Genomic DNA, 16,518 nt, shown 5'->3' on the forward strand with positions numbered 1-16,518 from the left:
AGTATTACCAACAATCTAGCTATATGACCCCTGTTCAATCGGGTTTTCGCCCGAATCACTCCACTACAACTGCCCTCCTAAAAGTTTGCAACGACATCCAAACTGGAGCTACTTTTCTTGATTTTGCAAAGGCCTTTGACACAGTAGACCACGACATACTACTGCTCAAACTAAAAAACTCAGGTATTGGTGATCGTCCACTAACCTGGTTTCGATCATATGTATCGGATCGATCACAGTATGTCTCCATTTCTAACAGTGACTCCCTCCCTCTCTCAGTCACGTGTGGTGTTCCCCAAGGTTCCATGCTCAGAGCCCCTACTATTTCCATTATTTATAAATGATCTGCCAAATGTCTGCAAATCCTCAACTGTACACATGTACGCAGACGACACGGTAATCTATGCAAACAAACCCGATCTGCCGCAGCTTGAGGCAGTGCTCCAAGACCAGTTCACAGAGGTAGAAAAGTGGATCTCAAAAAACAAACTCTTCCTAAACACTGACAAAACTGTCAAAATGATCTTTGGAATGGTACCTAAATTACACAAATTACAAAAGTCTCATCTACGCATTAAAACAAAATCAAATGGCACACTGACCGCAGTCCACTCTTTCAAATACTTGGGTATGTTGTTAGACCCCAATCTATCTTTTGACCTCCACATAGAAAAACTTGCATCTAAACTCTATCCAAAACTAGGTGCCCTGTACAGAAACAAATCCTGCCTCAGCCCTACAGTAAAGGAAAAGATTGTACAGCAAATGCTGATGCCAATCATGGATTATGGAGATGTAGTATATGCACCTGCACCGCAAACTCACCTTAATAAACTTAATACACTGTATAATTCGTTCTGCCGCTTTGTGCTACAATGTAACTACAGGACCCACCATTGTGACATGCTAAAGGAACTAAACTGGCTGTCGATGGAATCCAGACGCACCCTCCATCTTTCCAGCCTTGTGTTTAAGAGCCTTTCTGGGAAGCTCCTACCCTACCTGAGCAGAATGCTCTCCCGGCTGTTCCCACCTCCTATAACCTCCGATCCAGTAGCAGTACATTATTTAGTCTGCCTCCATACAAAAAGAAAGCAGCTCGATCCTCCTTTTCCTACAGAGCACCACAATTATGGAATGACCTCCCGCACACTTTAAAACCTTCCCCACGTCTAAAATCCTTTAAGAGATCCCTCTCTGTATATCTCAAAACAGAATGCACCTGTCATGGTTGATTTTATATTTCCTACCTGTTCTATGTTAAATTCTGCATATGTTATGTATTAATATTGTTTTTGTATTATTGTACCCTATTGTATCAATGCAATGTTATATATATATATATATATATATATATATATATATATATATATATATATATATATATATATATATATATATATATATATATATATATATATATATACACACACACACACACACATATACAGTATATAAAAATAAATAAAGATATCCTCCGCACCTCTCAAAAATGAAGAAAAATATTTTATATAAAAAGTAACATTTATTTAGCAAAAAGATAAAAAACAAAGACCACCATAAAAATTGTATGAAAACACTGCGGTCTGATGGATGAGAGTGCCAAACATGTTTCGGGCCTAACCCTAGCCCTTGTTCACTGGCATACCACAGACTCCATACAGACCTCTATTTAAGACAAAGGTGTCCCTGATTGGCTCAAGAAACACCTGAATCAATTGACATTTAAAGGTGTATTACCATATGATATACTGCTGTTATAAAAAACAGCCATTATGTTAAACATTCTTATTAGTATCAAAGTTGTAAATATATATATATAGAATATATATCAAAGTAGTCAACAATGAAAAGAAAAAAAGGGTTTAAAATATATGCAACAGTTATATGTATATTAATATTTCCTATAAACTGATGTGTACCTTGATTTTTCATTTATGGACTATCCTAATTTGCTTCCTGTCTAAAATCAACTATTATAGTTGGAAAGGCCTAAATATATGAACTTTTTTTTTAATAAAACAGATTAACATCCATAATGGAATTTGAACCATCAGGATGTTTTGATTGTAACTTGAAGATCCAAAATACTTCTTTTTGATCTAATAACCTCTCCCTATCACCTCCTCTATGTCTGGGAATATGATCAATACCTTGTATTTGTAATAAAGAATCATTAGATTGGTGTTCATATCTGAAATGCTTAGCTATAGGAGTATTACTGTCTGGGTTACTGATATCTCTGAGATGTTGGGAGAGCTCTGTCCCTAAGGGCCCGTTTGGTACGTCCCACGTACTGTTTATTACAGCCCCTACATGTCAATAGATAAATAACATGGATTGTGTTACATGTTATATTATATCTAATCTCATATGTTGTTTTAGTCACTGTCGATTCAAATTCCATTCCACTTTTAATGTATTGACAAGTTTTGCATATGTTGCCACTACATTTATGGCAAGCGAGTTGAAAGACATGTATTGCGTTGTTGCTTGGGTAACATAGAAGGGGAAAGGATGGTCCTAAGAGTTTTTGCCCTTCTGGTAGAAAAATTACAACCCTTGGACGAAATGGCATTCAGTTTTTTGTCACCTTTGAGTATAGGAAGACAACTCTAGACAATAATTTCTTATTTTTGTATAATCTCTACTATAAGTAGTGATGAAAGTGGGTTCAAAATTGAAGTTGTTTTTTTTTCTTTTTGTATTTTAGTAAATTTTCTCTGGGTATATTATAGACCCTCTCTCTCGTTGTATCAAGTAATTAAGTGTTGTAACCACGGGCCATAAATCTTTGTCGTGTGTCTTCAGCATGTTCCTGGTATTTTGTATCTTTAGTACCGATATATTGTCCATAAGGAATGGATTGGAGTGTGTGTTGAGGATGACAAGAAGAATAATGTAAAATAGTGTTCCCTGCAGCTGTTTTTCTGTAGAAGTCTACTTATATAGAATTGGAGCAGGCCACTATTGTGACATACAAAAAGTTGATGTGTGAAACACTGTGTTCCATGGTAAAAGAAAGATTAAAGTGATTAGTGTTGATATAATCATAAAACTGTGAAACAAGATGGTCCTCACCATCCCATATTATAAGAAGATCATCTATGTATCTTCCAAAATATATAATATTGTGTCTAAAAGGGTTATCTCCAAAGATGTGGCACAGCTCCCAGAATCCCATATAGAGATTTGCATAGTATGGCGCAAACTTCGCGCCCATAGCTGTGCCACATCTCTGGAGATAACATTTACCCTCAATGATGTGTAAGCAAGTATTCTGCAATTAAAGGGACAGTCAACGCCAGAATTGTTGTTGTTTTAAAAGATAGATAATCCTTTTATTACCTATTCCCCAGTTTTGCACAGCCACCACGGTAATATTAATATACTTTTTACCTCTGTGATTACCTTGTATCTAAGCATCTTCTGACAGCCCCCTGATCACATGACATTTTATTATCTATTGACTTTCATTTTAGCCAATTAGTGCAGTGTCTGCCACAATTCACAGGCGTGCTCACAATGTTATCTATATGGCTTACAGGAACTAGCTCTCCCCTGCTGTGAAAAGCAAATACAAAAGCATGTGATTAGAGGCGGCCTTCAAGGGCTTAGAAATTATCATATGAGCCTTCCTAGGTTTAGCTTTCAACTAAGAATACCAAGAGAACAAAGCAAAATTGGTGATAAAAGTAAATTGGAAAGTTGTTTAAAATTACATGCCCTATTTGAAACATGAAAGTTTTTTTTGGACTTGACTGTCCCTTTAAGCAGAGAAATTGAATAGTGTCGTCATCATACAGAGATGAAGCGTACAAAAAGTGTTCTAAGGAATTGAGACCTTTGGTATGGGGAATAGATGTGTATAATGATGAAACATCAAGAGTGTTTTTCCATTCTAGGTAGATATATATATATATATATATATATATATATATAGAGATAGTGTTACAAAAGGAATATAGAGATGGCGCTATTGGAATAGGTGATACAATGAGAGGTAGTGAATGCACTTACTTCACAGACCCTCAATCAAATGAGGTAAGGATGATTCAGAAATGCTGTGCAAATGTATTGCCTCTTGAATATGCAGTCTCTGGCAGGAGGAACTTTCTTTCTGGATAGGAGCTTGTGCCTGTCTTGGTGTCCTGGTAGAAGTGAACTTCCAATAGGTTTCCCCAGATCCTATATATTCTCCTTTGCTAGCAATACCTTTGCACAGCATTTCTGAATCATCCTTACCTCATTTGATTGAGGGTCTGTGAAGTAAGTGCATACCCTTAGGGGGACCTTACCGGATTATAAGAAGAAAACCATCCATTTCACTGTGAAAATTATTAGTGACTGTACTTTTATAGACCTTACACAGGTCCTTACATTATGTTCTACCTTTTAAATTTATAATTTTATTTGTTTAAAGGAACCTATTGATATTAATTGCAGCACGTTGCTTTGCTCTAACATTGAAGTGTTAACATCATTAGAACATCTGTTTTATACTGAGACTCACTACCTCTCATTGTATCACCTATTCCAATAGCGCCATCTCTATATTCCTTTTGTAACACTATTTCTTTGGGAGGTATTGGAAAATCCTCCGACATTTTGGAGATTGGCAGCTTATATGAAACTATAGGTGTCTATTACGTATATAGGGGTATTTATAATTATAATACACGTGTCTTAAACCTATAGGAGCGCTGTTGGGTTAACTAAGAGGTCTACCCCTTTTTAGTTTTCTGTCTTCCACTACATATATATATAGATATAGATATATATATATATATAGATATAAAAAATAACACACATTTATAATCAATCAAATGTGCTTACTCTTTTTAAATCATAATGACAACAGAAACTACCCAAAAGACCCTGATCAAAAGTTTACATACCCTGGTGATTGTGGCCTGATAACATGCACACAGGTTGACACAAAGGGGTTTGAATGGCTATTAAAGGTAACCATCCTCACCTGTGATCTGTTTTCTTGTAATTAGTGTGTGTATAAAAGGTCAATGAGTTTCTGGACTCCTGACAGACCCTTGCATCTTTCATCCAGTGCTGCACTGACGATTCTGGATTCTGAGTAATGGGGAAAGCATAGCAAGATATTTTGGTCCATATTGACATGATAGAATCACGCAGTTGCTGCTGATTTGTTGGCTGCACATCCATGATGCAAATCTCATGTTCCACCACATCCCAAATGTGCTCTACTGGATTGAGATCTGGTGACTGGACTACAGTGAACTCATTGTCATGTTCAAGAAACCAGTTTGAGATGATTTGAGCTATTTGACATGGTGCATTATCCTGCTGGAAGTAGCCACCCAGAAGATGGGTACACTGTGGTCATAAAGGGATGGACATGGTCAGCAACAATACTCAGGTAGGCCGTGGCGTTTAACTGATGCTCAATTGGTACGAAGGGGCCCAACGTGTGCCAAGAAAATATCCCCTACAAAATTAAAACCACCACCACCAGCTTGAACCGTTGAAAGCACGGATCCATCCTGCCTTATATCATGTTGTTTATGCCAAATCGAGACTCATCAGACCAGGCAATATTTTCCAATCTTCTATTGTCCAATTTTGGTGAGCCTGTGTGAATTGTAGCTTCAGTTTCCTATTCTTAGCTGACAGGAGTGGCACCTGGTGTGGTCTTCTGCTGTTGTAGCCCATCTGCTTCAAGGCTCGATGTGTTGTGCGTTCAGAGATGGTATTCTGCATACCTTGGTTGTAACGAGTGGTTATTTGAGTTACTGTTGCCTTTCTATAATCTAGAACCATTCTCCTCTGACCTCTGACAACAACAAAGTTGTCCACACAACTGCTGCTTAGTGGATATTTTCTCTTTTTCGGACCATTCTCTGTAAACCTTAGAGATGGTTGTGCGTGCAAATCCCAGTAGAGCAGCAGTTTTTGATATACTCAGACCTGCCTGTCTGGCACCAACAACCATGCCGTGTTCGAAGTCACTTCCATCCCCTTTCTTCCCCATTCTGATGCTCAGTTTGAACTTCAGCAAGTCGTCATCACCATGTCTAGATGCCTAAATGCATTGAGTTACTGGCATGTGATTGGCTGATAAGCAATTTGTGTTACCAAGCAATTGAACAGGTGTACCTAATAAAGTGGTGAGTATGTATGTATGCATACAAATATACACACACACCCTGGCAGAATCTAGTTATAGAGGCTCCATAGTGAGAGAGAAAAGTCAGGGAACACTGAGAGGGCTACCACCAGGAGCAAAGTCAGTGGCCATGTTAAAAAGTTAAACAATTTTGGTTATGTTTTAAATATATATATATATATATATATATATATATATATATATATATATATATATATATATATATATATATATATATATATATATATATATATATATAAAATAAAAACATAAGATAGTGCACCAAGCATTAACCCACCATAAAAACTATAAAACAGACTAAATTGAGCCTCCTCTATCAAACTGCATATTGCACTAAGCAAATGCTGGTCTTCTTAAAAGGGCCATAACTCTAAATTTTAAAAGTGCACCAAAATGGCCCTAGGAGCTGCCAGAGGGCTGTAAAGGGTCAGAGGCTTCCATAATAGTGCTCCCAATTATGATAGAAGCTTCAGGGACCTCATATGGAGAAAAAAAATGTGTCATGAGGAGAGCAGGTTAAGTTCCATAGCTATGCTGTGCCAGAGTACCTACAAATAGCCTCTGGGCTGTATGTATGCTGTGCAAAGTCCTTACCTTAGGCAACACCTCTCCACTGACTTACCAGGCATGTCAATGACAATGCAGATGCTGGTATTGAGTACCGCAGAGGATTGCAGTAAGAAATACCTGAGGCTAGGGAAGAGTCCACACAACGCCCGAGGATAGTTATGGCTGAAGCCCTGTTAGGGAAATGCTGTGCACATAACAGGGTATTCCTGTGTCCCTGTATCATTCAGCAGCTGTGAAGTTTCTCTTCATTTTCATTGTAAATGATACTCCCTAGGGACTCTGGGTCTCACATATTTCTGAGCTCCTAATTTATAATCCATAAGCAAGTAGCTGGAACAACCTCTATTCTTAACCATCTCCTACGAGGCCAAGAACAAAACTAGAGAGAGAAATGGGAGGGATTTTAAAGTTCTGTATGGGTTCTTGACCTCCTCCTAGTGGCAGGAAATATATATAGGTTATGGGGGACTGTAGACCATCATCATTTTACAAAAGAAATTCAGATAAAAGGAGAAATACTGCTCGAATCATGTCTAGTTGTATTAAAAAACAACTAGGGAGAACAGTTTTTAATTAAATACCTGTAAATTTTATATTTTGTTAGTATTAAAAAATTAGAAATGGGTTTTAAAAAAGATTGACGGATACCTTACAAGTCTATCTGGTTTTAAAGACAATTTAAAACAAAATATTTCCAAATTATTATTCTGTTTTAGGATAACAAAAATAGCTTAAATCAGTCATCAGAGGTTCTATAAATATTGGGTGCTTTTTTTAAGCAGCAGCACTTCAATAAAGCAAAAAAGCAAGTAAAGATTAAACAGACAAAAAAAAAACACAACAGCATCAACAATCTGAAAATTAGTGATTATGCTGTAACCATGGCTTCAATAACATGAAGATTAAATGAAAAAACAGACACACAATAATGATACATCAAACTAGAAAACAGTCACAAAATGATCAAATCAAAGTATTAAATCAGAGTTACAGTCTAACCAGATTTATAGAATATGATTAAAATAATCAATCTACTGTATCGGATTACATTTTTGTGTCTAGTGAAAGAAAATATTTATTATGGACCTTGTATCCATAATGTTTTGAATTCCCCAAATATAATTTTGCTATAAAAGAGACAGCTTTGGATAGTTTTCTAACAAAAGAAAAGCAATCACATCAGCATATTGTGCAATGCATCACTATTTAAATTTTTGCAAAAATATTTAATAGCAGTCACATTGAATTGGGTTCTACAAAAGTAAAAGATACTTGTGACCAGTTATTGAGGCTAAATTCCCTGACTTTATCGTGTATGTACCATTAGTACAATGGAGACCAAAAAAAAAAAAAAAAAGGGAAGCATAGACAAAATTAAAGAAATATTTGTCAACATCAGTTCATCTCAGATCTTTCTCCACTCTAATGCATGAACACCAATAATACAGTTTTGTTTTTCATAAGATAATATAATAATTTTCTCACGTAATAATATTTTCTCAAAAAAATATCTAAAATTGTGTTATTGGTTTTATGAATAATGTGGCTGCTGACAAAACACACAGGCATAAATATTATTTCTTAACCATACCGGTATTCTGAATGCAGTTGCTAAGGATTGTATGATTTAATTACTTCATAATAAATATATCAGACATATCCACCTCCAAACAGCAGTAAGCAGAAATTTTGTTAAGGAAATGTTTATGCCTGTTATTGTTCACAAAGGCAACTACCTTTTATGTAGTCAGCAAATATAACTCGGGTTAAAGAAGTAGTTATGTGAGGTTTGAAGGTCTGTTCAGAGTTATATGTTAAAACAAGAAAACTGATGCACATAAAGTAATATTCTCATTAAAGGGACACTAAACCCACAATTTTTCTTTCATCATTCAGATAGAGCAGGCAATTTTAAGCAACTTTCTAATTTACTCCTATTATCAATTTTTCTTCGTTCTCTTGGTATGTTTATTTGAAAAAGCAGGAATGAAAGCTTAGGAGCAAGCCCATTTTAGGTTCAGCACCTGGGTAGCGCTTGCTGATGTTTAAATGTAGCCACCAATCAGCAAGCGCTATCCAGGGTGCTGAGCCAAAAATGGTCCGGCTCCTGAGCGTTCGTTCCTGCTATTTCAAATAAAGATACCAAGAGAACAAAGAAAAATTAATAGGAGTGAATGAAAAAGTTGCTTAAAATTGCATGCTCTATCTAAATCATTAAAGAAGAAAATTTGGGTTTAGTAGTATCTCTTTAATAGAGGGCTTAGAAAATGTACCTGATAAGACAAAATGAGCTAAACCTTATGTTTGCACGTATCCAGCAGCCTAGTAAACTAGCTGTATATTCTTCTTCTTATCTTTTATTTGTAGAGTGCCACATAGACATGGGTGTAATATACAATGGTAATAATTATAAGGGGCAATAACAGACCAGATGAGTTGGCAAGTAGAGGGTCCCTGCACACAAATTACCAATTGCTGTAGATCACAGTAATATATACCAAGGAGAGATCACAAGCGATGTATTGATGTTTATAAATCCCCTAAAATACTAAAATGATAGCCCTTGCAAGATTCCCATTATTTCTGAAACAAGATCACCTTTAAACATTAATAATGTATTTACCTATAATAATGTGAAAACCTAGGCATACAAATATATAAAGTGCATTATAGGTTCCTAGACATCATGGGATATCAAAGCCAGTACAAAATTAGGGTTGAGGTTGAAGAAAAGAAAAAAAAAGTCTTGTTAATTATAGATATTTTGCGCAAAAACTAATTTTTAAAATATTTTTTATAAACTGTGGCAAATATTTTTTAAAAAATGATAAACTTCAAAATTGCTAGTTCTTGTGACACTGATGAGGAGTCAAACAAAGGCAAAGTGGTTTATTTTGTCTTTTCTAAGCAGCTTTTTACCTTTGTATCCATAAACTGCATTACCAAAATACAGCATTTTCATTTTAAACAAAATCGGCTTTCTTACAGCGTGTTTAACATGTGCAGACGAGTTACACACAATAAAGGCTGTGCACATTACTTGGCCTGTCCAAATAAGAGCATGCAGGTCAGCCAATCAGAAGCAACCATAAGTAAATTTGCTCCAATCCCTAACTGCATCTACACATGAATTGTTTTGTTTTGGGATTGTGGCTTTGACTGTGTTTAACCCCTTTGAATGGTTAAAATAAAAGATTATATTTAAAAATTAAACTATTCTAACATAATAGAACATTTTCTTTTTATAGTAAAATGTCATTTTTAAGTCAGTAGAAATGCACTTATAAAAATTTGAAAAATAACTAAATCTTACTAATCTACTAGGAATTACTGAATTTAACAGATAATGGCAACCTTTTGTTTTCATGACAATAACACATAATAAATTGAGCTTTTGTAGATACACCTATAATTCTTTCATTTGAAATTCTTAAAAAAGAGTATTTTGTACATTAGGATAGAACTAGAAGAAATATTTGAATATACACATTACCATCGGTTGTAAAGCATGACTGCCATGACAGTGGTTGGGGGTAAGCTTGAGAGGTCGAGATCCACGTGCTTCATACCTGGAGGCACTTTACTCACACACAGCAGCTCATTAAGCAACATATTCAGAACAGGAACCGACAGACTACAAAAACAAAGAAAAATTAACCACATAAAAAGGTCAATTCTGCCAAAGCACACACTGATCAACACAAGTAAAGATAAGTATAGTGTTTAGCTGATTGAAAGCAAAACCCCGCCATACAAAAGAATACCAAAGGGCACATAAATACTGTTTGTAAACACAGTTGAATGTACTATTTAAAGTGACAGTCTAGACCCAATACTTATTCTTTATTACTTATTGTTACATACCAGACAAACATTTTGCAATGGGTTTCACATCTATAAGCTTGTAAGAAGTACACTAAACTTTTTAAATAATAATTGTTTGTTAGCAGCTAAAAATGTCTGCCAAGCTCCGCCCACAGCTTTCTTCTTGTATGACAGTTTAACAGTGCACGTTTAATATATTTCAGTTAACCATTTCAAATTGCACATGGACAAACCAGCATGTATGAATTAGAAAACTTATTTGAAATTTGATCGAGATTGGAGAAAAATAACATATCAAAATATACATGCAATAGGGGGGCAGAACGTGGCGCCACTTTCGGCTCTTAACAAATTATCAATATTTAAATGTTTCCTGGACGTCTTACAACCTTTTAAATGTGGGACCAGTTGCAAGACGCTTCTCTGATATGTAACAATAAGTAATCAGAATGCTGTACTGGGTCTAGACTGTCCCTTTAACTGGACACTCTTTAAAGGCTGTAATAAGAAAATTCTCTAATGCCTTTAGAAAGGTTTCTAATTGCACTACTGCTTGCACTTAAAAATGTGTGTTTAACTCCCATATAAGTATTTTCTTTCAACATTATGTTAATGTATTCCCGATGATCCATTTTACTTGCTGGAGTGTATGAAATTGTTGATAGGCTCATTTACCTCTAAATTTGTAATCTTAAATAGCTACTTTTGCCAGATAAAACAATCAAGAAACACGCTGCTTTGTATTTTAATTAATTTTTAATAAAATTGTATTATTATACCTTTTTGGTGGGTATTTTGTTTTCAAGTTGCTAAGGACATTAAGGCGATTGTTCGGAGGTGTGCGATCTTGCCACTCAGAAGCCGATATGAAGCACAAGATAAGTTAGATGGTGAACTTCTAACACATCTGTTTTTTTTGGCACCATGTTGAATGGTGCAATATTGTGAGTATTTCTTATCGATTCAGTTTTGTGTGAGTGTGTTTCACAAACTCATACACTAGGAGTTGGTGTTTTGCTATTCCCCACAAGACAAGATTGCCGGGTCCAGGTAGCTGGGAGGCTGCTAATCTCTCCAGCACTTAGTTAAGTTAGTTAAATGCATTCGTTTTGTGAGCAATACTTCATATTCCATGTTGTTTGTCCCACTTTGAGTGTTCTATTGCACTAGGAGGCGCCCTTGTTTCTTTTATCTTTCACTTTTGCCTGTTGTATCCTCAACTATACTGACAATGTTAGAACTTAAAGGGACAGTAAACCTCAAAAATAATGTTATATAATTCTGCACATAGTGCAGAATTATATAACATTATATTAGCCAAACTTTGTAAAACCTAATATACCCTTTTAATTTTTTTAAAAAACGGCTGTTTTACAGACCCACTCTCTGTGCTCTTCTGAGCGGGTCTGTTTGTTTCACACAGTGCATCCGGCCAGCTGTATAATCACAGCCCGGCCAGACCGCGCCATAACACTAAGTGCAGCTCGCTCCTGCTCTGTCTGACAGCAGGAGTGAGCTGCACTGTGTATATTAGCGCGGTCTGGCCGGGCTGTGACTATACAGCTGGCCCGATGCGCTGTGTGAAACAAACAGACCCGCTCAGAAGAGCGCAGAGAGCGGGTCTGTAAAACAGCAGTTTTTAAAAAAAATTAAAAGGGTATATTAGGTTTTACAAAGTTTGGCTAATATAATGTTATATAATTCTGCACTATGTGCAGAATTATAAAACATTATTTTTAAGCTTTACTGACACTTTAAAGGGACATTAAAACCAAAAAAAATCTTTCAGGATTTGGAAAGAGCATGCCATTTTAAACAACTTTCTAATTTACTTCATTCTCTTGTTATACTTTGCTGAAAAGCATATCTAGATAGGCTCAGTAGATGCCTCGTGTGATTGGCTCACCCATGTGCATTGTTATTTCTTCAACAAAGGATAGCTAAAGAATGAAGCAAATTAAATAATAGAAGTCAATTGAAATGTAGTTTAAAATTGTATTGTCTACTTGAATCACAAAATACAATGTTTGGGTTTAGTGTCCCTTTAAGTATTGGTTATATTAAAGCTATGTACACAAGAAGGTGTAGAAGAATTGACATGTGTGTGTGTGTGGGGGGGGGTACATATTTGTACAAAAGAGATAAATTTTGTATTGCACTTGCTTTTGTGTAATCAGAGAAATAAGATAAGAAGGCCATAGTGAATAGAGATAATTGTGGATTCAACTATAAAAACTGCTACTTCATATACAAAAACAAACGTAAAGGAGCAATGTCTCATAACTTGTTATACCAATTGCAGAGTATAAAATGTAACAAAAACACATTAAGGGAAAACAATTTTACAGTACAGTGCCCCTTTAACTTACAAACTGAGAAGCTCTTCTGTGAAAGTGTTAATAAAAGTCCAACACATATTTAAATTTCATATACCATTATCAAAAGATAAATAAAAGTTTAAAAAAGGAGAGAGACCGTTTAATTATTAGCAGCACACATTTCTATTTACATAGGTTACATAAAAAGCTTTATTGTAGGAGAATTTAACTGCTGGAAAAGCACCTTTTACAACCACTGGTGCTGAACATTAGGAGAAGCTGTCTGGATCATACACTGATTTTAAATACATGTAAACTTTACACTGCTACCAGATACTTCCAGCATTGTTTACACTATGTCAGAGTCTGACAAATTTATATCAGACTTAGGAGGCAGACATTTTTGTTTAGAAGGCCGACAAGTGTGTATACAACCACATGTATAACAATAATAAAGTTAGAAGTCAGAAGTAAAATTCTAGGAGCCATGGCTCACTGGCTACAAGGGTTCAGTGTTCTACCCAGGACATTTTTTATAGGTGCACCAACCGGCAGATTTTACCAACCACCCGGGTAAAATTTAAAAAGTGTCACAAAACCTAAAATGTTTTTTTTCACAATTCAAATAGAGCCTACACTTTTAGACAACTTTCGCAATTTACTTCTATTATCAAGTTTGCTTCAATTATTGGGAGTTAGCTGAACACATCAGGTGAGCCAATGACAAGGGGCATATATCTGCAGCCACCAATCAGCAGTTAGCTCCTAGTAGTGCATTGCTGCTCCTGAGCCTACCTAGGTATGCTTTTCAACAAAGGATACCAAAAGTACAACTTAATTTAGATTTAAAATGACACTGTCCCTTTAAGCCAATATTAAAGGGACAGTCAACCCAAAAATTACCGTAACTTATTTAGATTAGTTAATTAACAATCTTTACAGTAAACTGTAGCCCAATTTTCATCTAAATAAACTTTGGCAGAAAATAAACTTACTAGATCTCATCTGGCCGTTTTGAAATGGCCGCCTGACTCCTCCTTCTCTGACTGTAAAGATTGTTAATTAACTAATGTAAATAAGTTACAGTAATTTTTGGGTTGACTGTCCCTTTAAGTATGTTCAATGTTTGTTGCTCAAATAATCATTACATTAGTTTGTTATTAATTTGTGCATTGGATATCTTAAGCAACACTTATAAATGACATAAAATGTTATAATATTACAAAAAATATAACACTCCTCCACTTGGCTACTTCATAATGCCACCCGTCCGGCAAACATTTCTGTGGAGAACACTGGGATTGGTCAAGATGGGTGTTAGAGTGTTAGGAATATTGTTACGGTACCAACAGGATACCAAGGGTTAATACCAGGGAACAACGTCCTGCATAGGGAATCAGCAATTCACAAACCAGCCAGTTTTCAGGTTTAAACAGAATATATTTATTAAAGGCTGAATGCCTAGTATTTATACAGGTTTTGACCCCAGATGGGGGGGTTGAATATAACCCTGGCTTCAGGTTACAGAGGGCATTGGTTAAACAGTAAAGCAAACATATGAACAGTGCATCAAACCTCTAAGAATTGTCTATTCACAGGTAAAACAGATTAACATATTAAGTACTCAGACAATCTGATGTTGGGCAGTCTAGTTAACATAATCACACAAGGACACAATCAGTTTACCTAGACAGACTCCTGAGACACAATCAGATCTTAAGCATACATAGAATACATCTTATTACAGAATATAGGAACAGTTCTTATTAGCTATAAAGTCTTTTATGCCCACTTGGCTTATAGAGTCACAATTGCTCCCACAAGGGGCACTCACACCCTGTACCCATCCTGTATTTATGGATACAGGGTGACATAGACATAAGACAGAGTTATGAAAGTACATGGGGTGTCCAGCATATAAAATTCCATATTTCCATGCAGTCTCTGGGTATCCTTAAGCCCATGTACCTCAAGCCCAAAGAATGTTCCATAACAGGCCCTCCAATGTACAGTGGCGAGATTGGTTTTGCCACAAATATAAAAGTGCAAAAAGATATGTTAACATGTGTTTAACCCTCGCAAACCATAAGCTCCAGAGCAGTAATGCACTACTGGTAGCTAGAGGAACAAATCTGGTGACCTAATGGAGAGACAAATGGGTGTAACCACCAATAACCAGCTATAATTGCTGCTGCTGAGGATATGTACATATTATTTTCCACAAATGATACAAAAAGAACAAAGTAAAAAAACTTAATAGAAGTAAATTTAAAAGGGTCTTAAAATTAAAGCTCTATATCAATCGTGCAAGTTTAAATTTAGACTTTCCTGACACTTAATCAAAAGGCTCAGACAATTAAAATCCAAGAATTTTGCTGAACCACATCATTTTTGTTGTTAACAAAACAAATTATTTTAGATATTATATAATTATTTCTAGTACTGGTCATAAAATTGTTTTAGTACAAATAAATATAATAATTATTATAAATAAAAATAAAATGTACTATAAACATGATCTAGCTAATCATAATCAAGAATTGAATCAACAAACCACTGCCAGATACGCGGGGGAAATTATCCTTTGGTGCCAGACAAACTGACTGAACTGGGTCAGCCTAAATGCTGGAACACATCAATTTCCTCCTAAACTAATTATATAGTAATAACAAGAATTGCATAGGAAGATATCAGTTATACAATCATTTCAAAAAGGTTAAAAGAGATTTATTTAAAAACTGGATTTGCTTTTCTTTACGCAAACACACACAAAAAACAACCAGCAAGGGGAACACTTCTACAGAGCACCACTGTCTTCAAACTCTAGCTTTAGTGTTAATAACCACAAAATGGTATAAAACATACGGATATTGCCAGTAGAGCTGCGGAACCTGTTGGAGCTCTACACATAATAATAATCATCATATTAGGAAATAGTCTTAAAGCAACAGGACATCTGAAATTAATATTTTAGAAAGGTGCACCTGTTAGTGTTTTTAAAGGAATATGATACTGTGGTAATATGATCATTCAGGCTGTACCCATTCCTTTAGATAATTTAGTGGAATTAGCATTATAGTAAAATTAGCAAAATACATTGTATGTTTCACTAAAAAGCTCTAGAGGCCTTTACTGAGCTCCTAGGTTGTCTTTTTTTGAGTTTATTAGTTTTTTTTATTAAGTTTTCAAAAAGATGGTTGAAATATACAATATTCTGACAATTACAACAATATTGTAAATAAAGATAATAAATCTGGTACGAAATCTGTTTTTACAATCATATTTTAAAGTCAAGGACTTTAAAACAACTCCTATGTTGTTTTTATTAGCTGGTCTTTTTTATTTGTTTCTATGTACGTCTCTCTTTAGTCTCTCTCATATAAGAGTCTAACAAGATCTATTCTCAGTACTATTTTCAATGCTTCCTGGCATCAACCTACTAGGATCACTTCAGATTCACCTACCTTTTCTCCAGGATATCTAGATCCCACTTCAAATGCGCAGCCACCTTCAGAGCTAGTAGTTTGAGAGTGCGGTTTCTTTTGTTGTCAGTTGGAGGCTGCACCTGATTCTGCTCATTTACAGTGGGCTTGGAAGCTTGTTCCAGAAACTGGACAATCAGCTGAACAGGTGGGGGATCTA

At 35.5% G+C, this 16,518-nt stretch overlaps 1 protein-coding gene across 1 annotated transcript in view; it reads right to left on the minus strand.

Moving 5' to 3' along the window:
* INTS8 (integrator complex subunit 8) overlaps window positions 1-16,518 on the minus strand; it is a gene marked incomplete in the record, with an annotated part of 407,787 nt that overhangs the window by 346,629 nt on the left and 44,640 nt on the right. The window contains 2 exon segments of the mRNA XM_053715214.1: window positions 10,227-10,367; window positions 16,341-16,515. Coding sequence (XP_053571189.1) covers window positions 10,227-10,367; window positions 16,341-16,515 — 316 coding nt within the window.

Source organism: Bombina bombina, chromosome 5 (assembly GCF_027579735.1).
Source record: "Bombina bombina isolate aBomBom1 chromosome 5, aBomBom1.pri, whole genome shotgun sequence".
Lineage (NCBI taxonomy): Eukaryota > Metazoa > Chordata > Amphibia > Anura > Bombinatoridae > Bombina > Bombina bombina.